Consider the following 25,779-nt stretch of genomic DNA (forward strand, 5'->3'; position numbering starts at 1 on the left):
CCTTGATCAGTGCACTCACACTTCCCATCTGCCCCATGCCCAGGGAGGGTGCATGAGCTGTGGCAAAGGAAGCATTTATCTTGACCCTTCTGTGCATCTGACAGCCTTTTTGTCCATGTTTTTTAGGGCACTATATCGCCAATGTGCATTCAGTGCAGGGCTGGACTTGTTTGTAACTCACTGAGAAATTTTCTTCTTTGCGTTGGGGCATCAGGCTGGAAATACGCCTGTCCTAATGCCACATGTGCTGCACAGCAGCAGCACCCCCTCTGCTTTATCTCACGTGGCACTGTGTCTCTGTGCCCAAGCTAAAAATCCAGGCCCTGCATTCCGAAACTTCTGGGGTGACTTAATAGCTGCTACTTCTCAAGTGATGACTTAGCTTGATTTAAATCTACCCTTGTGGTAGAGAGAGGCAGTGTGTGTGAGAGTGCGTGAATGAGGAGGGAAAGCAGGAGAGGGAACCCGTCTGGATAATCAAAATGTTGCAGAGTTAAAATAAATGGGCTAATAGCCATAGCATATAGTGTGTGTATGTGTGTGTGTGTATATATATATTAAAGATATATTACTGAAAACTCGGAAATGTCACCACTGTTTATATTAAAGGAAAGCTGAGAGTTAAATGAGATGGGTAATCAGATGCCTGACATATGTTGTTTTGAATTGTTTATATGGCCAATAGTTATTAAAATTAATTATCCTTTTAATGCAGTCTTTTCACAATCATATTCTTTTTCTTTTCCTACAAAAGATAGAGTAATTTCAAAACAAGCCTATATGGGCTATTTGGAAAAGGCAGAATAAACAATACCAGGATGTATCCTGACGTGGTCATAGGCTCAACATGCTAATAGAAAGCACCAAAAATCTCTGTCAGTAGAGTATTTTGAGAACTAATGTAAATGACAAAAATGGGGGTTTTGTGTGTGTAAAATTCTGTCAAAGAAGTAAGGCACTGAAAAATCTGACATCTGTTTATCTGTTTATAGCTATGGCAAGATTACTCATATTAATTCTTGTTTAAAATGCCATATGAAGGAAAGGCATTTGTGCAAACAAGAGTCATATTTGAATTGTAGATCATGTCTTCACCATCTGTGAGAGCTGTTGGTGTTGCAAAATTAATGTGTTAATGAAATCACAATAATTTCTCTGAAGTAATGGATTCTGAAGCCTAGAATGACTATTTTTTGAACTTTGGTGTCTAGTGGTTTACAACTGGGAAAACCTTTCACAGCTTAATTAGTTCTGCAGCCCTACTTTAAAAAAAATTGGCTAAGCCTTCACCACACCAATAGTAACACACACACACAAAAAAAGGATTAAATGGAGAGCAGAGAAACAAAACACAAATGAGCCTGCGATGCAAACTTTTTGCCATAGTATTTGAAAAAATTGCTAAATAGGCCCTTGCTTGCCAAGAAGTTTTACTCAGAGTGACTCGTACACAAGAGTGGGCCAACAGCTCAGAACATAATTCCAGCTCAGAAAATAATTCCAGCTTGCCGAAACATCACAAATTGGGACTATTCGAACCTTACACAAATGTCCTGACTATTTCCAAGTTTCTCCTTGGAATGAAGGGCAAAGGATGAATGATGCTTTTTGCTTCATGATGCTGTTTGAAAGCACTACACCTTTTCCAACTTATTATTTGATGCCCTTAATAGAATACTAAATGTTACAGTGTGCTGAAGTTTAGCAGAAATGGTTTGCATGCATTTCCAGAAACTTTCTGAGTCCTTTTCTAGTTATCATACTCCTTGCGCAATATGGCATCTCAGATGGTAGAGGTGTGCATAGATTACCACTGAAAAGTAATCACAGCCATACTCATATGGACTTTGTATACTTATATATGCATGCTATAATAGTTTATGCCAGCTGAGGATTCGTATCTGTGGTATGGGTTTCAGATATATAATGTACTGTATAAGGTATAATTGAGATCATCGGAGCCAGAAAAGGGAGTGGCATTCAATTCACCAATATTTTGGAGAAAAAAAAAAAGCATAGTTTTCACAAATGTAACTATTTTTTTTTTTTTACTAGAAAAGTAATGTGGGTATTTACAAAGCAACTGAAAATTTACTTTTAAAAATAACACTATGAAGAGAAGATTGCTTTTCTTACCTGATTTGATTTTATTGCTGTGTTGTAGGTATGTGACTGGTGTAAGCACATAAGACACACAAAAGAGTATCTGGATTTTGGGGACGGGGAAAGAAGGCTTCAGTTCTGCAGTGCAAAATGTCTCAATCAGTACAAAATGGACATTTTCTACAAAGAGACACAGGCCAATCTTCCAGCTGGACTGTGCAGTACATTACATCCTCCAGTCGAAAATAAAGCAGAAGGCACTGGGGTGCAGCTGCTGACTCCAGATTCTTGGAATATACCGCTAGCAGATGCTCGGAGAAAAGCCCCATCCCCAGCGTCTGCAGCTGGCCAAATTCAAGGTCCTGGACCATCAGCGTCTACCACTGCCTCTCCGTCTGACACTGCCAACTGCTCTGTCACTAAAATCCCCACGCCAGTTCCCAAACCTATTCCCATCAGTGAGAATCCAAATATTCCACCAGTTTCTGTCCAGCCACCTGCTAGCATTGTGCCTCCAATTGGTGTCCCACCTCGCAGTCCTCCCATGGTAATGACAAACCGTGGGCCAGTTCCTCTGCCCATATTCATGGAGCAGCAAATTATGCAGCAAATCCGTCCACCATTTATTCGCGGGCCGCCTCACCATGCCTCAAATCCTAACAGCCCTCTGTCAAATCCAATGATTCCTGGAATCGGTCCGCCACCAGGTGGCCCCAGAAATATGGGTCCGACCTCTAGCCCCATGCACAGGCCGATGCTTTCCCCTCATATCCATCCCCCCACAACACCTACCATGCCTGGAAATCCTCCCGGCTTATTGCCGCCTCCCCCTCCCGGAGCTCCTTTGCCCAGTCTTCCCTTTCCCCCTGTCAGCATGATGCCAAATGGTCCTATGCCTATGCCCCAGATGATGAACTTTGGATTGCCATCCCTTGCCCCGCTGGTGCCACCCCCGACTCTACTAGTGCCATATCCTGTCATTGTCCCTTTGCCTGTCCCTATCCCCATTCCCATTCCCATCCCTCACATCAATGACTCCAAACCCCCCAATGGCTTCTCCAGCAATGGTGAAAGCTTCATTCCGAGTACCTCCAATGAAACATCTGGGGGAAAGCCAAACAATAGCTCTTCATCCCCCCGAGAGTCGAAGCAAGGATCATCTAAATCCTCTGACTCGTCACCGAGCTGCTCAGGCCAGTCCCTAAATCAAGCTCAAGTGCTTCAGGAGCACAGTAAAAATGAAGTTGTTGACTTGACTGTCAGACCTAGTAGTCCAGTGAACAGTAAATTTGGTTTCCCCAGTGTGCTACAGGGTCCACAGGATGGTGTGATAGACCTAACAGTAGGCCACCGGTCTAGGCTGCACAATGTTATCCACAGGGCTTTACATGCCCAAGTGAAAGTTGAACGTGAACCTAACAGTGTTGTAAATCTGGCTTTTGGTAGCTCAGACAAAAGGAACTGCAGTGACTGCAGGGACAACTGCAGCCCAGTTGACTCAAAAACGTTACCGTGCAGTGACGGAGCTCACTGCTGTCCCGTCTCCTTGGCCTCTGGCACGCTGGGACTGGAAGCTGGTGCAGCGGTGTGCAACGTCATTGTGAATGGCACGAAGAGCACGGAGGGTTCCAAGAACCCGGAGCCGCCCCAGGAGCTGAAAAAGCCCCAGCCCTCGGAGGAGCTGGCTGTGAGCGAGCTGGAGTCTGTTAAGGAGAACAACTGCGCATCAAACTGCCACCTTGAGGGAGATGCTGGCAAGAAGGCTGGGGAAGAGCCCCTTGCTGGGGGAGACAAACAGGACCCGAACCTTAACAATCCAGCAGACGAGGACCATGCATATGCTTTGCGGATGCTGCCCAAGACAGGTTGCGTGATCCAGCCTGTGCCAAAACCAGCAGAAAAGACTGCTATTGCACCGTGCATTATCTCAACACCAATACTCAGCACAGGGCCAGAGGATCTGGAGCCACCATTGAAAAGGAGGTGTCTCCGAATTCGAAATCAGAATAAGTAAAGGTTTGTGTAATCACTACTGCCTTCTGTGTGAATAGAATGAGTATTTTCAGGTATGAGGTCAAACTCATGTGGATGTGGCCTTTGCAAAACAAAAAGTTACTGATTCCAATTTATCAGCATTTTCAGAAAACTATTGGTATTTATGTTTTAAGATTGTTCTTCATGTTGTATTGCATCTGTACTTGTCAGTACTCCATTCATCAGCAGCCTCATTACACTTTCACTCACAGAACATTTCATGATAGTGCTGGCTGTGAAGTTATTGTGTTGTGTATGTCGAAGTCAGTGGTTTTCTGCCTAGGATATGGTTTAGGTCTCATCCATTAATCTGCTTACTTATTCCAGCTGAGTTAGGCAGCAGCTCAGGCCTTCATGCTGATGATTGAAATTGCCCTACAGCACAGCCGAGAGCAGGATGACCCAGCTGCTTCCTGCTAGCTCAAATCCAACTGATTTACCAGATGGTCATCTCCAGTCATCCTAGTCTGGTTTGTCTCCAGACCGCAACCTGGCTTTCAGCTGGGCTGTTTTGGGGGGATGGAACCCCCTCTCCCTGAGCTTTCCTTCTTCAGATGCTGGTACTTAGAGGTTGCCTGCTGTCTGGAAGACAGCAAGACCTATAGCATGGGGCTTGGGTCTCTTACCTGAGTTATCTGCTTTTGGTGCAAGTCTCCCACCTTAGAAAAGCAGCTGAGGTTCCCCCCATCCCTGCAGTTGGTATATGTGTGTGGTTCCTGGCAGGGCTGTAAAGCAAGGCAGAGACAGCGGTAAGTCCGCCAACAACAGTGGCTTGTCCGAGGACAATGCTCTAGAGACATCCCCCCCCCCTTTTTCATTCCCTATTCCCAGGCTACTGAATCCCTCTGATAAAACAGCACCTTTGTAAAAGTGTTAGTTTAATATACGTCTTTTGCTTCAAACCTGTGAACAAGAAACAAATGTAATTGCATTTGTTTAGATTCACAAGCATCGAGAGCATCTTTGAGGAAAAGGGAAAATGGTGGGTGTTGCAAGAAATCTGTTCAGCAGTAAAATACTGACGGCTTGCCGGATGTGGCTTGGTGACGCGCCAGATTTCATTACAATCCATGGAATATTCTGTAGCCTCCAGTAAATCCCTGTCCCTGGTAGCACAAATAGTGACTGCAGTGGTGCTTGGCACCTACAACCATAGATAGCAGCGCATGCTGTGAAATCTGTGCCATTGCAATATCTCCCTGCTCTGTCATTGCAGGCTATTTGCACCATCAAAAATACCGCAGTATAGTCAGAACTCCCTTTTTATTTGTTAATACCACATTCCCTGTGCTGGCTGCAATGCCGGATATGTTACTTCCCTTGATCACAAACAGTATTTATTTACTTTCTTCGATGGAACAGAACCATTATTCTTTGCTCTCAGCATGTGCTAACACATTTAAAAGATATATTTGTAAGTGCAGAGGACATCTATAACTTTCTTGGGCTATTCAACAACATATATATAACTTGGAGGTCGAATGAATATTTAAAATCTTTACACAATCCTAAGTCCTGCTAGTGGGGATCCCCCTAACTACCCCTGAGGTATGGATGGACTATATGCTCTCTCAGCAGCGAGATCTTTATTGCAAACCTCAGTGTGCCGCTTCTGGAGCTTGAAAGATTGTCTCTTCATAAATGTATGCACGCTTTTACCTTGGGGTAATGATTTGATCTAGAGAGAAGGCCACTATTTGACTGCATCCCTTTTATTAAATTTTAGGAGAGCCATGGTTAACCCTTCCTCTCCTACCTGTTCAAATACCCCATAGCTGTGGTTTGCTTCAAGCCAGTGCACATTTGTGTACTGACACAGTACTTAAAGACAGGCATCTATTTATGCTTGCCTGAACCATCCAGGCTGCAGTAATGCCACCTCTCTGAGGTCCCAGTCCCAGGAGGGCTTTAGCATCATTCAGAGCCAAAGCCTTAAAACATCAGAGGGAGTTCTGGCTTCACTGAATTGTGTATTTTTGCCTGTTGACATGATTATATATGACATCATTTCACGGGTAGTATTTGACAGAAAAAGTGGGCACACTGAACAAGCTGCATTGAAAAGACAAGAATCACTCACTGTCCTCAGCTTTTTGTATTCTCTAAATGTCAATAACTGCCACTGTGGTTATCCTCAGGAGTAACCATTTTCCTATTCACCAAGAGTTGCATGTATTCCTTTGTCCCAGCGTAAGGACTGTCTTACAGAGAAGTTTTCAGGTTGTCAGGCAAGATTAATCTGACTCAATATAGACATCTGGAATGAAGACACAGCTGAGCTAATTGTCTAAACTCTCTTTAAAATCAACCTACAGAAGCAGGCGCTTCAAAGAGACAGCTGAGCTCATCCTGAAGTCAACAACTAAGACAGCTCAGACAAACTGTGCCCTAGGAATGGCTTTTTCTCCCTGCTGTGAAGGAAACTTAGTGTGACTGGCACAGACATGGATGTCCCCATAGACACTGTAAGTTAAAAAGCCCAGCCTGGGTGTCTGCCATGCCTCTGGGGTTTGTGCAGTAGCATAGTATGGCATGGTGATGGTTATTAGTCAGTCTGTATTCGTCCCCTCCTTTCTTCACAAGAAAAGATGTAGCCTCTGTGAGGAAGAGATGTGAGACCAGGATCCTTGTGTGCTTCAAGGGAAAGAGGATACCCAAAATACTCTGCAGAAATAAACAGCATAATAACCATCTCATTCCAGTGGGTACCACAGTGAAATGTGGACAGGTTTTGAGCCTTTCAAGTCACGCACAAGTGGTTTGTGCAGCTCTGATGACTGATTTGAGGTGTGGACTCTTTGGTTTTATGCAGACCCCCTCCCCCTTTTGCTAGTGCTGGTCATAGGCAGTATAGGGGAGCAAGAAGGCCGCTTAGATTTCTGGCCTCCCAGCAGTCTGTGATGACTGCACAGGGCTCAGAGCCTGCCTGTCTATACAGAGGGGATGAGCAGAGGAAGCAAGAGGGAACAAGCAGGGGAGCAGAGCATCAGTGCAGCCTCTTGCACCATAGCCCTGACCTCAGCTGTGCCCATGAGTTCCTCATGCCCAGGCCTGGGGAAGGACAATGGTAAATCCCAGCTCCTTTGGCAGTCTGGTTGTGGGGAGGATTCCTCATGGGAGACTCCCAACTCTTCAGAAATTATAATAAAATACAAGCAAGGTAGGAGCTGAACTAATAATTGTGTTGACTTGGGCCCTTGGAGGTTTGTATTGATTGCACTGGCCACGCTAACCTGGGAGACAGAAAAAGTTCATAGAATTGTCTTTTTCTCTCCTGCTCCCCACCTACCCTAATTGGAAAATCTGAACATGCTGCCCTAACATGCAGCTTTCCTTGGATTTTATTTCCCATAAAATTGTATGAAAAGAAGGAAATTAGCCAAATATTTTTACGCTAGAGTTCTGGACAGACAGATTGAATTTGTGTAATAGAAACATGGGCTCTCTGAAAAGGAATCAATGCAAGCGTGACCTTTTCAGGCAAGTCGCCAAACTCTGGATTATTTAATGTACCAATTACTTGATTATTGGAAGTGCTAATCAGCAACATAATCCTTGATGTTAAAGTTTAGTCTCTCCATCAGGATGTGGACTGTCAAGCTGTTCTAGCTTGATGCAGTTGGAAGGACCAGTAAAAGATGCCTCCGTGCCAAAGTCCTACAATGATAAAGGAATGAAGCTAGGAAGAATATTCTGTTGAGTGTTATTTTTTCAAGTTTGAGCAACGCGAGTTTCTAAAATTAGCAGTGTTAGTGTTGACTGCCTGCATGCTTTATGTCCAGGCGGGATCAGTTTTAACCCTCCAGTTCTGGTGTCAAGGTTTCCTAAAGCAAATAAATGAAAACACTAGGGTCTGCTTGGATTTAACATGACAGTTATTGTAAACTAAATTAGAAAACTAAGTGGCACATGCTAAACTCTCAGCTAGCTTCTGTGTGTGTTCATTAATCCTATGCTGGGGGCAGAGGGGTAACAAAAGGAAGGAGTTTCTCTGCTTGTGTCAGCAGAATTTCTCCAGAAGTAATGGAAGTAGTAGGACTATGGCCACCTACCTGTAAGTCCTGGGGTCAGCATCTGCTGAGTTATAGGCCCAAACCTCCAGCTGTCTAGTCCATACATTGTAGTTGTAAAAATGTACAACATGCAGAATGCTCCAGTTCAGAGCAGAAGTAATATATATCCCACTGTGAGCTCCCCTGCCCATAATGGTCCAGCACAAAATTTCCTGCTCAGGTCAGGATTCCTGAAGCAAGGGCCATAGCTATTAACCTCCCTTTCTGCCTTACGAGTTTTTATCGCTTCCCTGTCACTGTAGCATCTATCCGCCGGCATCTTACCCTGCCCAGCTTCCTATGATCAGGACAAAATTTGACCTTAAAGGTATACTTGAAAACAGATTTTTGATATTTAAACACATTTTTATGCTAGTCGTCTCCGCTGACACAGTACTGTGGGCCAGAGATTCAGCTAATTTTAACTGGATATAGTTCCACTGGTGCTAAACTAATTTAAATCAGCAGAGTAATTGGACTCATACACTTAACACCTACTCTTCTGGTTCAGAAGTTTTCCTTCACCTGGCTTCTCAGGAGCCTACAGAAATTTTCCATTTATCCAAAGAGGGAGAGGAGAGGCTGCTAACACCACAAAGCCTTAAACACATTTGCTTGTAATGGAAGCTTTGCCCTTGAGAGATGCCTGGCTCTAGCAGTGTGATCTTACATTTTAAAATTGCCTGTGTAGCTTCTCAGATGGATACATTAAATCAGAAAAGGGGTTTCCCAGGGAAAAAAAAGGGCTCTCAAAATGGTGAAGTATAAAATGACATACTTCCAGGGTAGCTTTCAGCTCCCACATCTTGCTGCCGGGGTGTGGGAGTGCTGACTTCCTTCTCAGGGGCAGTAAATAGCAGGCTTGTGATACACTGCCATAGATCGCTGCACACTCTTTGAATCAAAGGAACAAGTGCTGATTTCTGGTGGGTTCCTCCTGCTTTTCTGTAAAACCCTTTAGGGCATATGTTTCAAATATGATATCCGATTCTTGAACCCAATTTAGAAAACAATTTCACCTGGTCTGATTTACAGAGGTAGTGAGCATCTAGGGCTGTTGGCAAACAAAACACATGGCCAGAACTTCAGCGGGTAAAAAATGGCATAACTCAATTGACTGAAATCTGCAGACCTTGCAGCTCCTGGAGACTGTAGCCTACCTGTCAACTCCCAGGGTCTGGGACCACTGACTTCAGAGATCTTTTTTGGTGCTTGCTTGCCCTTACTAGTTGTAATTGTCTTGTGAAATGAAAATCATTTGAACTGAAATAAGCATGTAATCCATGCCATTCCCTAAGCTGGTACCACCCACATTCATATTGAAATGAGTTACTCATAATTCTTTGCCAGGCTTTAAAGACTGACCAGGCACTTTCATACATACAAGGCTAAATGCTCCTCTTATTTAAGCTGGTGCAAATCAGACTGGGCTGCTCTCAAAAGTGTAAAGTGTGAAACAGGCACAGGGAAGAGTAGCTCCCCATCTCTCTGTTCTTGTGCTGTTGAGCTACCAAAGGAAACTTTATGGGGAAAAAAAAGCACAACTCATGATTAAATACAGAGTCCCTAACAACAAAGACCATAGTAAACCAGAGCAGTAAACCAGACAAGGGTTTACAGACCCTTGTAAAAACATCATCTGAGACAATGGTTGCCATTACATTCAGAGGCCGAGATGCTGGACAGTATGTGTCTGATTGCTGCTGAAATCTGATAAGGAGCTAAGCACCTAATAACCTTTGTGAAGCTTGACCCTGAAACAATCATAGCCAACTTCAGTGCAGAACGGTGAGATCTGAACAACTGTTAGGATTTTACAAACTATTTCTCAGGAGCAATACTTGAAAGTGGGTCAGAAAGAAGCAAAACACTTTCGGGGACTGTGGTTGTGAAAAAGATGGGCATAATCAAGCAGTGAGCAATAGATTTTAAGATAAAACTAAGTTCTTTCTAAAAAAGCAGGGGGAGATTCAAGCAAAGCAGAAGCAAAGCTGTTTGCACAAGAAATCACGAGGAAATCAGATTGACCAGCAAGCTTTTCTGAAGCACTTTTTGTTTCCAGATTACCTGCTGAGTCTCTCCTGTCTATTTTTAAGTATTTTTACAGAGCAAACCAGGCAATTTAAGCACATTCCTGGGTGCTTCCATCAGTTGAGTTCCCATGGCTGACACCTACTAATCACTACCTTATTTACACTATTTTGATAACAAGGTGCATTTCACTCCCAGGACCAGAGGTTGTGTTTGGAAGCATGTGTGATCATCCTGTGAGAACTGTGAGTCGGAGTAACCTCTGACATTCTGCAGAACCCTCGACTATTCGACATTTTCTTCTACCATGAGAAAATTACAACTAATTAAATATCTAGGTTTGATCCTGTGCAGTACTGTGCACACTCAGCGCTCAGTGCCTCTAATGCAAGTTGAAAGCTCTCAGCACATTACAGATGAGGTCCTGCTTCTGACTCATCTGCATGGCTTTACTTCCCCAGACACGATTTTGGTATTTGAAGAGACTGGTATTCCTGTACAACATGTGTCTCAATTTGTAATGGTATCCTCCCTGCAGCTGGCTCACTTTTCCAAGTGTTCCTGAAACATTACTGTCTTAAATTCAAGCCAACCTACAATAACAAATTATCTAGCGGCACAGCGGCTGAACTGTGTTTGTTGAGAGGATGCTCCCATTCTCTGCTGCACTCCATCTTCCCAGTTTCAGACTTTCAGGCTGTGTAATGTAATCATCTTCTATGGAAGCACACATTTCCTCCCCCCAAAAACATCCCTTATAAAAATAGGGGGTTTAGGAATTGGGCAGTGGAGAGAGAAATAACTATCAAGTTCCAACCTCTCTGGAAAGATCTGCATCCTATCATCAGCCAATTGATATTGGAACCTATGGTTAGAGCAATTTTCATCTATTTATTTGGAGTCCACGTGGTTAAATGTAAAACTTTGTGTTGCCTGCTTATGCTCCAAATATTTATAAGCTTTCATGAACCACTTGTGCTGCCACTTCTAAGTTGCCTATTCAAAAGGAGGGGAAAAAGAACCCTTTCCCACAGGAATTCAGCTGAGAGATGCTTGAGTATAAGTAGAAAAGGAAAGATATGTGATGAAGTCACTGAAAGCTTAAATTCTGACCCTAAATTTCAAATAGCAACTAAAATGCCAGTTCAGTTTTATTTGAAAGAGTTTACCGATTATTGATGAAAAAGTTATCTTGGTGGTAAAAATACTGCTTCTTTTTTCTTGAAGTGGGAGGGAAGGTGGGAAATAAATAGAGAAAATCTGTAACAATGGTGTCCAGCAGTGCTGGGGATAAAGCCTGTGTTCTAAGCTTCGTGGCACTGAGGTCTATGCCAGGTCTCACCTGCTTGCTCCTTATGTTGCTGGGTGGGGTTTTTCTGCTCCTCCCCGCCCCCCCAGTATAATCTGCCTGACAGTTTGGCTGCCTGAGCATGACCTCTTGCCTTTGGATGAGTCTGCATCTGCTCTTCCTTAGGCTGAATTGAACCAGGATGGGGGCTGGGAAAACAAGGGAGAGAAACACCATGGGGCCAGTAGCAGGCATGCAGACCTTCATGCTTATGGATGGAGGGGTTGTTTGTGCGAAAATGTGAAAATGTTGATTGTATGGGATGCTGAAACTTTTCACTAAAAGAGTCAGTGCTGCTCCTGGGTGGAGGGGGGAGAAATTATTATAAGAAGTATTGCTGTTATTGTTGTTACGATTTTGTGGCCCACAATAGCATTTCAGACTAAAAGCCAGGACCAGGCAAGGAGGAGGATGCTCACAGGGAGGTACAGGCTGCTGCTCCACGAGATCCCCATCCTCACCATTCACTCTCCTTCACAATGCTACCCACAGTTATTCTGCCTTGTTCTGGCTATTTAGCTAGTTTTACTTGAAGAGATGAGCTTGGATAAGAAAATTGAGAAGCACCTCAGAATAGCCAAGAAGCCTAGTGGTTTGGGCCCACAGGAGACTGCTGAAATTCAAATTGAAGCTTCTATTTTTATTCAGACAAAATCAGAGGCTTAAAAAAGGGTTATCGCATCGCAGTGGTTGCCTGTTTTCAGGAAAGAAGAGTAGAAACTAACTGGATTTGGTTTTCTTTCTGTTTTAGGTTTTATGTTTTGGGGTTTTTTTGGCTGGATGGTTGGGTTTGGGGCTTTTTGTTTGTTTGCTTGCTTGCTTGCTTGTATTGTTCTGCAAAGTTTCAGCTTTATCCTGGTGCAGAATAGGAGAACTGGAAGAAAATTTGGCTGGATTTTTTGAAAGGAAAGATGGTATCTTCTTCCACACCTGCACATGGAGCATCAGTGGGAAAAGTAAACTGTTTACAGGTGTGCCAAGAAACTGGTGCTGCACCAGCTGTAAGGCAATGGACTGTCTTCTTGTTGTGGAGATATACCTGGTTATCCCACTGTAAAGTAGGATCTGGCCCAGGCAAGCTCTGAGGTCTGCCACAGGGGACATGACCAGGTGCTATAGCTGAGATTAGAAGTCCAGAACTGTGACGGCATTTTCCTCTTTGCATGATTTGCATACATACCTCAAAATGCCCCAAAATGTAAACCAGAAACCCCCTGTCAGTGAAAGCCTGGAGAAAGATGGTGCCATGGGGCTAGGTAGGAGGGCCTGATAGGGGGTTTATCATTATTTCAGATTGAAAGTGAAGGGGAGTTTGAGCTCGATGAGCAATAGTTCTATTAAAGGTTAAACCATGAGAAACTTCACTGAAATGGTGAAACATTATATGAAGAGAATAGTTAGAGAGATTCTGTGAAGATGGCTACTTTGAAAAGTAGAAAGTGGTAGTGGGGAAGGAAGGATGACAACAACAGAGAAAACTGACAGCAGCACTGATGCTAAAATCTGGTGAACTGAGCCCAAATGTTCATCTTAGCCTACCAAGACTGATCTCCTCTGACTTTCTCCAAAGTTAGTGGATAGAGAGGCTCTTCCTGCACGTTTCAGAGCACTGAATGCAGTGCCTGCTCTGGAGCACCACTGGGTGTGAGGAGGAGAATGGGTTCCCCTGGGTTAAAGTCATGAGACCCTACCTCTCCTCTGCCTGTGCCACAAGAAGGGAAAAGGACAAAGCAGTGCAGTTCAGTGGGGAGCTGCTTCCACAGAAAGCTTGACAGTGATGGGAACATGAGGAAATGGAAATTTGAAAAGCTGCAGCATGGGTCCCTGTTTGTTTCCTGGTGGCAGCTGTTTGACCCAGGAGAATCCAAACCTGAAGGGGAGAGGAGGTGCCACATCTCCTCGGTATGTGCAGAACAAGTTGCATGGTGAAGTTGCGTTGCTGTTTTGTGGTACGGGGGAGGGGGGATTTACAGCAGCCCAGGCCATTCTCCCCAGGTATGTGGCAGCTCTCTGCTGAATTTGGAATGCTATTTCCACTGGCTATGAAGAAGAGCTGCATGCTTACCCAGGCCAAGGCTGTGCTCCTGTTTTGGGGGATAGCACTGTCTTTATGGAAATGTGTAACAGAGAAATGAGACTCCTTTTCCCTTTGCCTTATGCTCTATCCCTACCATTGAGCCTAGGGCTGTAACAAAGGAGTCAAGAGCAGTCTGCTGTTAGACAGCTGGGGTTTGAATGATTGTCATCCTTTTTGAAAGAGGTAGAGAGGGCTTCATTTCTGTCTCATTTCTCTTCAGTGAAGAGCTGGCTGCCTGGTAAATCCAGGAGTGCAGAACCCACATCTTGGTAACTTATAGTGGTGATTCCTTTGCTGCGTCTTTCTAATAGGTAATTTTCCCTTGGGCCATGCAGGAGCATGAAGAAGGGCCTGGAACTCCATTTCTACCATTTGCTTACTGCGTAACAAGGTCACGATGACATGCATCCCTGTTCCTAACTTCACTAGCTAGTTTTAGGTCTCAGTTTAACATATATTGAATGAGCATAGTGAGAGACGGTACTAAATGTACCAGCAAGGGGCCAAACGCAGTTGTAAAGTGGTGAAATTTCCCCAAAGGCTTTTCCAAGAATAGATGCAGGGAAGCAGGAAACAGCACACAGCAAACCTTCTGCCTTCCAGTTCATGTTTCTCCCTTAAGGTCCTTCCCTGACTACAAGGCAACTGGATACGATTGCAAGCATGGCCTCTGGTGCATCCCTGCAACAATTCAGGCACAAAGTTAGGGGTGATTAAGCTGCCCCTACCACTTCTTCTGCCTAGGCATAAAAGGAGGGCAAATGCCAAGCCTCTTCCCCAGTGCGTTCCTTAAAGTCACTGTGTCTGCTTAGATTACAGCTCACATTTCAGTAGGCAGGAGAGCCTGAGTTGCATATCTGACCCAAAGTTGAGAAGGATCTATAGTTTACAAGACCAGAGCAGAAGGAAAATACCTTCAAATCAAGGGTTCATGCTTAAGGACCCTGCTTGTTCTCCCATTCATGCTAAAGGCCTCTTGCAATGTGGCATCCCCATCATCAATTATTCAAAGGGGAAGGTTTTAATGAAGAAGCTTGAACTGCTTGAAGAACTGCTAAAATAAATGAATAAATTACAGAACCATTACAAGTAACAGATGATTCCAGAGTGTTTCCAGGGCTGAGCTTGCTCCTATGCTGACTTTAGCTGCACTCTTGTGGTTTATTTTCAGAGCAGTTTCCCTGAGAAAATAATTGCAGTGCCCTTACTCTAGGGGCATGCACATCCCAGATGAACTAGGCCTCTTTTAGCACATCAGCATTCATTGTCTGGGTGAATTAAGTGCTGTGCTAAATGACGGAAACTCTCCCATGCCAGCCCACATCAACAGTTGCCTCAGCCTTCCCCACCCAGTCTCTCATCTTTTCCTGAACAATAAGATACGTATCTGGAGACAGAAATGATCAATGGAGCACAGAACGGGGAAGCAAGCATGGAAAAAACTGTGTGTGTCTGTGTGCATGCATGTGCCCAAAGCAATGTCAATGACATGGCCCCTCTGAGGAGGCAGGACATGTCTGGGGAGAGCACTGGGTAGAAGCAGCTATTCCTGGCAGCTGTCGGTGCCTGCAGGAGTGTGCTGCCACTGTGGCAACACTTGACTTACGGGGCAGAGCTGGGAGCAACCATACAAGCATCAGTGCTTGGGTATGGGGGAGCAGGAGAAGGAAATGCCCCCAGAGCTGAGCTACCCAGCTCCTCAAGTGTGGAGGCATGTAGTGAGGAGCAGTTCTAGCAACTGGCAGGGCCAAGCTTCCCACCGCACCAGTCCCAGGGCTGTGCAGGATGAAGGGCTGTAGGCCTGTAGTGGCACCTGGAAAGAGCTGGCTAGCTGCAGAAAGGGAGGGAGGAACTTCCTCGGGAGGCACTGCCCTAGCTGCCAATCTGTCCTGATAAGCAAGCACTTAAATCCTCACGTGTTAGGGCATAAACCAAAGAGGAAGCTCTGTGTTGGTGCAGCCTGTGTCATAGCTGCCCGTTGCTGAGGTTATGACTAACAGCCACAGAGGGCACCAGTGCAGCTCTCACCTGCTGTTCAGGGGAACACTGTGTCACCATCGAGCCTGCACAGGTGAGTCTCAAAGTTACCTGCTTGAGGTGGGTCATGATCCAGTTGAGTTATTCTCCTTTCCCCGCCCTGCACTGACAGTAGGGCAGAAATGAACATACCTGACTTGTTCTCTTTCTGTCATCTTTGCCATGCTGACTCCTGGGGTTGGAACTGCAGCCTACCTCTGACTGCTAGGTGATCTTCCACCCCAGGATCAGCCCAGCTCTGCTTAGCTCTGGAAAGCAGGCAACACCCAGTGTGCTTACCTCAGTGCAGCTCACATAAGCTCAGCTCCATGGCTTTATGCTCATGAAAATTCTTCTGTGGCTGATGCATGTTTTGTGTCTGATCCGCAACATTTGATGTGTGTTGAGGACAAGTTCACCTGGGGTGAAGAGCATATGTCGCTCTCCTAAAACCTAATTTGGTTTTTGGGGGAGATATAAATAGCTGACTTTATTGTGCTGGTCATGCTTGCTAGTGTTGGCATGAGGTGTATAACATCTATCTGTGAAGTGGTGATGACCAGTGTGTTCTCATTTCTTTATAGAACTTTGCATGCTATGCCTGATATGGGCTTTTATTTTGCACTTGATTGCTACGAAGATGCATCCATCAAACACAATTACTGCCATACAAGCCAATCACCACGGAAGGTCCTTCTCTCCAATCTGCATACTCTGTTACACTGAATCTATCTGCAGTAAAGGATAATAGACAGGACTTACAAAGCTGACTGCTCCAGGCAGAGAGCTAGTGAACTTTACGCCCTCCCTCCCAAATCACTTAATCAGCTGGTGCTACGCCATGCCATTTGCGACTGATTAGTGAGGGATGGAAATCTGTTTCCGTTGATGTACAGAAAGAGAGGAGGAGGCAAAATTCCTAAAGCACAGAATGAGGTTTTATAGAGACATTACAGGTATTATTTTCTCTGCTGGCCTTTTTAGTTAATCTCAGAGCAGGATTTCAAGCCAAGAAGTGACAGAAAGCAGTTGTATACTTAATGGGGAATACTTAGTAGGTGGATACCTCCCAGTTCTCAGTTCTTGTCCACAGCTCTCTGTACACACAAAGCTGCTCAGTCCTGCTGAGCACATTGCCTGACAAACCAAATGCTGCTCCTTAACCTAGATACAGTGGTCCCCATGCTCTGGGAGTTTATGCTGGTCAACCTATTCAATGTGCCTTCCAGTCTCTGCTTTGAGAAGGATGGAGGTTTGGATACAAGCATAGTGATGAGGGAGATCGCAGAGGAGCCACTGTGAAGGGAAGATCATGGACCAGGCTGAGAAGGAAAATGTGACCCAGAACAAAAATTAAGACCATAAGTACTTCAAAGTTTCAGTCAAAATCTGTAAGGGACAGCAGATCCCATCCAAGGAGGCAGAGTCCAAAGCACGCTGTGTTAGAAAGAGAACAGTCCCTGCTAGGCAGTCTACATGGCCAACTGACAAGGGAAGCAAGCACATGAGGCCATGGTGTATCACCCAGTAGCCCCTCGATAAACTAAGGCTTCAGGAGCTTATAACCAGTGGGGTGTTGTTAGCTGCATTAGACTGGTAAGAAGGTGATCTGGGTTTTCAAAAATGTGAGTCCAAAGTTTCTCATGACTTTGGCCTTTGTCGTGACCACTGACAAAAGCTCACCTTATTTTAGGGGAGCTATCATGCAGCTTCCTGAAGGGCTCACATCAATAAAGCTGTGTTTGCTCCTAGTATTGTTCACCCAAAGCACCTGTGGGCTTCAAAAGGGAGTTGTCTGAATACATCCTGCAGAATGCATACCTTTTGTGTCCTAAAAAAAGGAGAAAAGAAAGAAAACAACAGCAGTCAGACCATCCGTTTGGGTAACAGGAGAAAATGGACCTGGAGATGAGGACCAGGTTGGAAAAAGAGAACAACTGGAAAGTTAAATTCTTTGCCTAATTCTGTGATCTGGTCTAACAGGATCTGGAGGGGTTTGTTCTCATCTCACACATTGTCCATGGAAATGTATGTGTTCAAGACATCAGATCTTGGTAGCAGTTCCTCTAAGTGAGAGTAATGCCTGGTTCTTCCTTGGGTTCTAAAATGCCTTTATTTGAATTGTCTGTCATGCTAGCCAGCGTCAGTCCTATGCTCTGATGGTTATGATCCCCTGCCACACTAGTCCATGCAGTGAGGTGTCTCTGGGGAGCCCTGGCATTCCCCGTCCTATCCCCATCCCAGGTGATGGGGGATCCTGATCCAAATGCTTCTCCTTCTCTGACTCTTCTTTCCCGCCTATGCAATGTAGAGAGCAGTACATCCCATCTCTGTAAAGCACACTGAGATCAAGGGTGAAGGGTACTGTATAATTGCAAGGTATCGTTATTCACCCGTGCTCTTGTAGGATGAAAGGCGCTCTATGAAACCCAGAGAATGGACTATTATTATATCAGTTTCCAACTTTTTATCACAGGAATTCCTCCATCTCCCTCTCCAGCAGCCTCAGAGGTTGCATGTACCAACTGCCTTGTGGTACGAGGGGCAGCCAAGGCCGAAGCAGTGGGCTGGTGTCTCACTGTGTGGCTGTGTGCGATGTGAGCTCAGGCGCTGCCCAGCCTGTCTGCAGTGAGTCTCCCACCACTTGCCCTGACCATCTCTGCTTGTCTGCTTTGCAGGAACACTCGCCGACAGGGTACCTTGCATGGAGAAAGGGAGCAGAGCAAACCACGTCACTCCACCGAATGACACCAGCTGGTCCGCTCACCACCCCTTCTGGCTAGAAGTCCAGCATGAAAGCAGCTTCCTGTCACGAAGCCCCTCCAAGGAAGCCTCGGTCCCACGGGTGCCTTTGACCCAGAAGACAGCACATCATGGACCCACACAGTGTGCTCAGCATTCCTGCGACCACCCCTCTTCTCCTCCAAGGAACGCTTTTTGCCTCTTGGTTTCTTGCTGTGGGGGATTTTCACCCTGGTTTCAAAAACCACACGGACCAACATAGGTACTTTTCCCTCTCTGACTTCAAAGTTCAGATATTTGAGACTGGACAATGATAAAGATTTTTTTTTTTTATTTTTTTTTTTTATTTTTTTTTTCCTTTGAAAAACTGCTGTGGTTTTGCTGCTACACTACGAATCGTGATTTGCATTGTATGGTTTTGGACCTATTCAAGTTTTGATGGGGGAAAGGGGTAATACTGGAGTAGCAACGCTTCAGAGTCATCTCTGTCCTACCCATGATGCACTTTTAAATGAAGAGTTAGAATATTTTATTGGCTAATATACTTTCCTTGTTATTTTTTACAAAGGCCACCTTTATCCTTTCTAATGCCATATTTTCAGTGTTACACTTTTATGGCTTTTAATTTTTGATTTGACAGATATAAGAAGCAGCATGAATAGTTTATACTGTGGTTTTTCAGAGACTGAATGCCAAGAGAACTCAGTAAATGTTTATTCTTCTCAGCTTTCTCTTTAAATTCCCCTAAATAGTGCCCCATTTGGGAACAGAGCAAGAGTGTTGAACTAAAGACCAAAATTCCCTCAAGGTGTAAAATAATCTGAGGGGAATATTTGCTGGGCGTCACGAAAGACTTGGATGAAATTTCAACCCTGATGGTTTTCAGTGATCCAGGAAGGCAGTGAGACAATCTCTCCATATGCATAGCCCTTTCATGATAATTAGAATGGTATGGACAAACCAATGAAAACAAGGGTAAAGTGAGAAAGATCCCCCATGATTCTGTTTCACTGTTTGCTTTCTCCTGTCATGGTTAAGAGAAATGTGCAATTCGATCCTCAATCAGTGGGTGGAGGATAACAGGGTAGAATTTACTTGTGTGCACTTGTACAGTTGTAGCCAAGAGTCCAAAAGTACACTAGAGCATGTTATACTGGCACTGAATTGGTAAGAGAGTTGTGGAGTACCCCATTCTGACAAATAGAAAAAAAAAAAACAAAAAAAAAAGGAAAGAAAAACAAAAAAAAATGCCAAAAAAAAACACAAAAGAAAAAACCCACAAAAAAATAACAAACAAAAAAAAATTAAAAAAAAATCAGATCACCTTGTGATTCAGTGTAACTGTTTACTAACTCGAATAAAGCAATTGTTCACTCTCGAGTGTTCAGAGTACACCTTTTCTATAAGGCTCCTGCAGGGAAGTGAGGAGCAGTGTGCAGGAGCAGTGTCTCTGCCCGTGTCAGCGGTGTTGGGAGCAGGGTAGCAGAGCCAGTTGAACCAGAGCCTTGTAGTGATGGTGCACTATGAGCACTATGTATATACTGTATTTCTATATTTTCCTTTGTACAGATTCACTTAAGTCAAGCTACTGTTTTACAGGTGCTCCTTATTTATTAGAGCTGTGAAAGCTTGGAAAACACACCGGGCGAGTAAGCTCGCTTTTTAAAAAAACAAACGAAAAAAAAAAAGAAAAAAAAGAAAAAAAGGGAGGGGGGAGGGGGAACCCAACAACTCCTGAGTCTGGGGAGAGAGCTCAAACAACGAAACATCTTCAAGAGAGCAAGAATCTGAAGCACCCTCAAGTGTGCTCTGCTTTCCTTTTGGGCTTGCAACGCTTTTCTCTCTCCCTGACTGGTGTCAGATTTATTAAAACAAAATAAATCTCCAAGAAAAAAAAAATGCACTTAAATGTGCTGTTGTTTTATTATTATTCTTGTTTTAATCTTTTTTGTGCATGTGGTTATTCATTCCTCTACCTGCATGGTCAGAGACAAAACAAAACTCAGCCTGAAGTGTCAGAAAAATACGTGTAAATGTTCTTGAAGGCTGTACCTATGTCCCTTCCATTTTTGCACTTCTCATGTTCTGCAGTGTTTAAGGCATGGGGAGGGGGGGAACCCCACAGCGCACAGCAGAGTTAGGTCCTGTCTTAAAGAGCCCTGGACGGATGCACTAGCTGCAGCTTCATTCATTTCATGGGGATCTGTGCAATGCTTCACTTGGGGCTGTGTACAGAGCGTGTTCTGCCTACCTTTTGTAAGGCTGGGGATTTTCTATGCATGAACTCCCCCTGAAATCAAGCCTAGGTTCTTCAAAGCACCAAAATCCTCCCAAATGCCCCCGAAACTCTGCAACAGCAACAGATTTGCAGACCCTAAGTTATCTTGCACAATAGCTCTTGCTTCCCAGCCCTTGGCCAGCACTGCTGATGGAGGGATTTGAAATGTCCAGTGAGCTCTGTAACTATTTGATTGATTCCATTAACCAGCCATGTTAAGGCAAACAACAGTGTTAAGTGTGCCTGCTTGGAAGGGCATGTAGAGCAGAGCTTGTCTCCCTAGTAAACAGCTTGCTGCATCTCTATTTATTCATTTGAACTTGGCTGTAAAATGAAGGCCGTGTGTATTGATTTTGCTTTTGTCAATGGTCCAGAATTGTTAGCACACATTTTCACTCTTCGAAAAACAACAGACTCTTTAGATAAATCTTTCTCTCTCATGAACTGCTTTTTCCAGAAATGGAATCAGCTTGTCAAAAATCATCAGGACAGCAGAGGTAGAGAAAGCAATCCAGGCTGGAGGTGGCTTCACGCATTTCCAATGCTCACAAACTTACCTAAGCTTTCTTGAAAATTTGCCCACCTTACACTTTCTTAACAACTTACCCCAAAATTCACAATTGGAACAACTGCTTTGGACAGTTGAATCAGTTCATTGTTTGCTATTTTAAAAATATCTCCAGCTGCATATCTGGGGAGAAATATCCAAGTACACATAAACCTTCAGCAAAATGCAGACCAAATGGTACAATACATTATGCAAAAGAAACCTGCTTTATTTTTGAGGCCAAATCCATCCCTTGTATGATGCCAGCAAAATGAATGGGATTACACAAAGGATGTAAGAAGGGCCTTTGCAATTAATGGGAACCCAGCAAAGGCTTGCAGAATAGTTCTCGCTTGCTGCTGACATTATTTATTATGCACTAAGACCTAATAGTCAAGCCAAGCTCTTTCCTGGAGAACTAGCCATCAAGGAGCCAGACAAAGAAAAGCCTGGTGCACTGGGAGATACACAGGAAGGTTCCTGCGTGCAACAGCAATCACTTCAGCTCTTGCACAAGTACAGTTTTGAGATGCAGAGGCTGTCTTCATGAACACAGAGAGTAAGCTTTGCCTTGGGTCTCTAAGCAGCCGGCCCTGCGTGCATCCCTTCACACTGCCAGGGCAGAGGGGGAGTTTGCTAAGATCAGGCGGCACAGGTCCTTCTGTTGGCACTGAATTCTCGCTGTCAGCAGGAATTTTGCCCTTGTGGTAGGGGGTCTGCATGCTGCAAGCACTCTGCATTAATTGCCTCCTGTGTTGTCTTAGATGATTTTGAGGGCTTCATTTTTTTAAGAACTACAACACATGTCCCTATTTGAGTGGCCCAATTCTGCGGACAAGAAGGTCCCTCAAAATGAAAACATTTCATGCTTTTTCCATCCTAAATGATAGAAATAAATTTGCTTTGTTCAAATAAGTGCTGTGCGCCAAATCTGTGAGGATGCTTATCCAAGTGAGATATCCCATTCTGAGGTCCATATTTGGACACCCGAATCAACACTCAGCCAAACACATGCATGAGGCATTTCAGTGCCATTTGGAGTGTCCATATATAGAACTGGATGCCCTAACTTCATTGCCTTTGTTTTAAAAATAGGCCTGGAATATGTAAAGGCATCATTTAATAACAACATTCTGTGCTCAAAGTAAGAACAAATCTGCTGGTGCTGGTACAGATTGATTCCCCTGGAATTCCTCTAAATTTACAGAGGTATAACTTGGAAAAAAAATGGCCCCTTAAGTTGCTTTGTCTTCCACTCTTGCCCAAAGCTGACTTGATGTTTGTGATCTTTGGGTTAGGGAAGGAGATACTCAGGCATGTGTGTGCAGTATCCACACACATGCGTGCAGCAGAGGGAGAGAAAGGGAGTCAGGAACTGAGTTGAACCTGCTTCATATTGAACATAACTGCTCAGATATTTTGAAATGGGTAGAAGAGCTTTACATAAGCTTGTACACATTTTACTTGTCATTTACGTGGTACTGGGCAAGGAAATGCAATGCTACCTTAAGCAACACGGTATTTTCCACAAAGCATAGGCTGAACCAGCAAAACACACAGAACTGTAAAAAATACAGCTGAACAGCAGCTCCTGGATGTTTTCTTCCAGCAATGGTGGGAGCATGGCCCTTCAGAGGTGCAATGGATGTTGGCTGCAGGTGCTGCAGCACCTCCAAGGGAGATGGGGTCTCCGACACAGCGGTGCTCCTCCAATTGTCATGTTGGCGAGTCAAGACCTGTTGGGACTTGAAATTCTATAACCCTGTGAAGAACTGACCCAGCCATGAGGCAAAAAAAGCTGCTGACAGTCTCTTTTTCTCAGTGCTCACAGTCTCTTTTTCTCAAAGGTGTTCCCTGTTTTCTAAAGCATCACCTATCTACTGGAGCAGGTGAAGGTCCCAGCCACTTCCCCCACTACTCTATTGAAGCAGTCTTCCAAGGACGTATAAGCCCAGGACAGCCAGCTGCACTGACTAGGACCTTTCCTTAGAAATTATATTCATTATTATTAGCCAGTAGGATAGCTGAGGGCAGAGGTGTGATTCTCACCTCTCATCAGGCCTACTTTTTCTTTAAAAGACCTTGCTAGACATCTTCAGTAAAAGAAAAAAGGCTTGAGGAAGAAGTAATACTGCCTTCTTTTCCAGAAAAGCATCATGGTTAGGAGGCTTGCTGAGAGGCCAGGAGAGGAGACTCAGCTTCACTCCCCTTCTTCAGCTGAAAGAATCAAGCCCACATAGGCTTACACAAAACAAGTTGTTGAGAGAAGCTCTCATCCCTTCCCGTGTCCCTGGCACATGAGCTATGCCAAGAAAGGCAGGAGAGGTGCTCTTCACTCCTCATGGAAGAGACATTAACACAATATCCACAGGGCTGAGAAGAGGATCACAGCCCTGGAGTTACCTCTTGAGACTGTCTCCTGGAACAAGGACACCTGCTTCCAGCATGGCTTCAGAGTTGCTGCAGTAAACACTGACCCATTACAGAGCCCACCTCTGAAGCAAAGGAAGCCTTCCCTCAGCCAGCTCTCAGTGTTCACCTTAGCATGTTGCAGCCCTGCGGATCTCCATGTTGCCAGGGTCCGCAGCTGAGCAAGGCGGGGAGGGTGGGTGGCCAAAGAGGTCGCTGGGGCTGCAGCACTGGTGGCATCACCCAGTCGGCTTTAGAGCAGGGAAGCGTGCCAGGCTGGTGGAATTGTACCAGCAGGCCTGCCCCACATTTGCTGTGTGGTGCTGGCTCTTCATATTACCTACCCTCTCCTTCTGGAGTACCTCAGGAGATGTGGTTTTCAGTTCTTGCCAACGGAGATTGATTTATTGCCTCCCAATTGCTAGTGTGGTCTTTGGCATGACAGGCCTTATGTGAAATGTAAAGTTTGGAGTGGGGGACACAACTCAGGAGCAGCCCACTACTTGGGTATAGGTACTTTTCTCAGCATAAGTCCAAGCAGGAGCCCAGGCGCTGGAGCACGGCTGGATGCTGGGGAAAGCTGGCTGCTCCCTGCCTGCCAGAGAGGTCTGTCGAGATGATTTACAGGCAGGGTCAGGTAGAGGAGCTGACACAAACGGGTCAGAGGGGACGGGTGCCAGCCCACAGGCTTACTGTCAAGTCGACACGCAAGGAAGGAGGGGGGGAATGACTGAGCGTGAGTTGAATTCCTTAATAACGTGAATTATAAAATCATTTCCTGCGTTAGGGGTTAGGAAAGAGAGTGAAGGACCCGGAGATCTTCCAAACAGAAAACAGCTTTTGTTAAGGCTTTTGGCCTAAGGAGTTTGGGGGGGTGGGGTGGGAAGGGAAAGTGCTGGCACATTTTTGGCTGGAAGCCTCAGACAACATATTTTTTATTCTAGCCTTTATTTTTCAAAATAAAATCATGGCGAGGCAGCAACAAAGAGGGGGGAAGAGGGTGAAATTAGGGGGAACAGTACCAAAGTATTTCCCCCTTCTTTCTGTCCCTGCCATTAAACACACAGGGTCTCCTTTATTATATACAGTAGCGGGATTAAGCCAGCAGCCCAAAGGCTAGGAATGCAACGAGATACTTTTATACTTATTGATCCTTTTTTTTTTCTTAGGGAGATTGTTTTCATGAAAGTTTAATTCACCTTTTTTAGCTTTTGAGTCTAACTGCCACACATTTTATCCCACTTCTTTGTGAAATGCTAAATCCATCGGTGGGTTTTAGTTTTCCTGGTGTAACTTTTCAGAAACTGTATATCTGCATAGCAACCCCACTGCAGGCAGCTTATGTCACAGTATCACATGTCAGAAAGATGAAAAGAACTCCAAATCTGAGCTGCTCCACAAACTTATGTCCCCCATTCTCGGGCATTTATCTTCTGTACTTAATATAAGTGTCAGGAAGGCAATTTCAAGGCCATGGAGATGCGAAGTTTTATCTCAGAAATGACCAAAAAAAAAAGACAAAAAAAGACACATGGCCTCGGTTCAGCCTTGTGCGGACAATCAAATGAGAAACAAAGATTGTCTTTTTCCTCCTCTCCCCGCTCCCCCCGGTCCCCACCTCCCCGTGTCCCTGTTGTCTGCTTCCAAATGCAACTTGAGCCTGGATCCTGAGCCTGGTGTCCAGATTAGAGATTGTTGACTCAGATTTAGTGGTGAAACTTGAGCCAGGCCCTGTTGATGGCATAGCCTTGAAGGAGCAGGTTTACTTCAAGCCAAAAGAGATTACATGTCAGTCCAGAGCCTGCCTTTTCTTTATCACAAACTTCCTGATCTCCCTCTGCTTCAATAGTGTGTGTCCCATCCTCCCCCACCATGTTCCCACTTTCAACTCCATCTATAGGGTGCCATAAATCAGGAAATTAGCAAGTGCGTAGCTGCCCTTTGCCACAGGCACAGACAATACGCTTGCTGTGTTTTTAACCAGTAGGTAGCACTTAACATAATCAATGGAGAGCTATGTGCAGAAAGGATGAAAAATTGGGTCTCAGTCTGACCACTTACAGGGTATTTCTCATCACCAAGGCAAGCTGCTTTTATGAGAATATGACATGCCCTGGAAGCTTGCTCTCCATTTTGCAGGAG

At 44.7% G+C, this 25,779-nt stretch overlaps 1 protein-coding gene across 6 annotated transcripts in view; it reads left to right on the forward strand.

Moving 5' to 3' along the window:
- Positions 1-20,306, forward strand: part of SOBP (sine oculis binding protein homolog) — a 117,891-nt gene extending 97,585 nt beyond the window's left edge. For 3 of the 6 annotated variants that reach the window (XM_062624808.1, XM_062624785.1, XM_062624815.1), the window contains 2 exons: positions 2,165-4,119; positions 18,340-20,306. In XM_062624808.1, coding sequence (XP_062480792.1) covers positions 2,165-4,117 — 1,953 coding nt within the window. In that variant the 3' untranslated portion in view covers positions 4,118-4,119; positions 18,340-20,306. Of the gene's footprint in view, positions 1-2,164; positions 4,120-6,452; positions 6,603-6,720; positions 10,970-18,339 lie in introns of those variants that run through there. The other 3 variants (XR_009966006.1, XR_009966005.1, XR_009966004.1) reach the window with 3 other exon arrangements.
- Positions 20,307-25,779: the final 5,473 nt, after the last annotated feature.

Source organism: Pezoporus occidentalis, unplaced genomic scaffold, assembly GCF_034315485.1.
Source record: "Pezoporus occidentalis ecotype Australia unplaced genomic scaffold, CSIRO_AGI_Poc_V1 ctg109, whole genome shotgun sequence".
Lineage (NCBI taxonomy): Eukaryota > Metazoa > Chordata > Aves > Psittaciformes > Psittacidae > Pezoporus > Pezoporus occidentalis.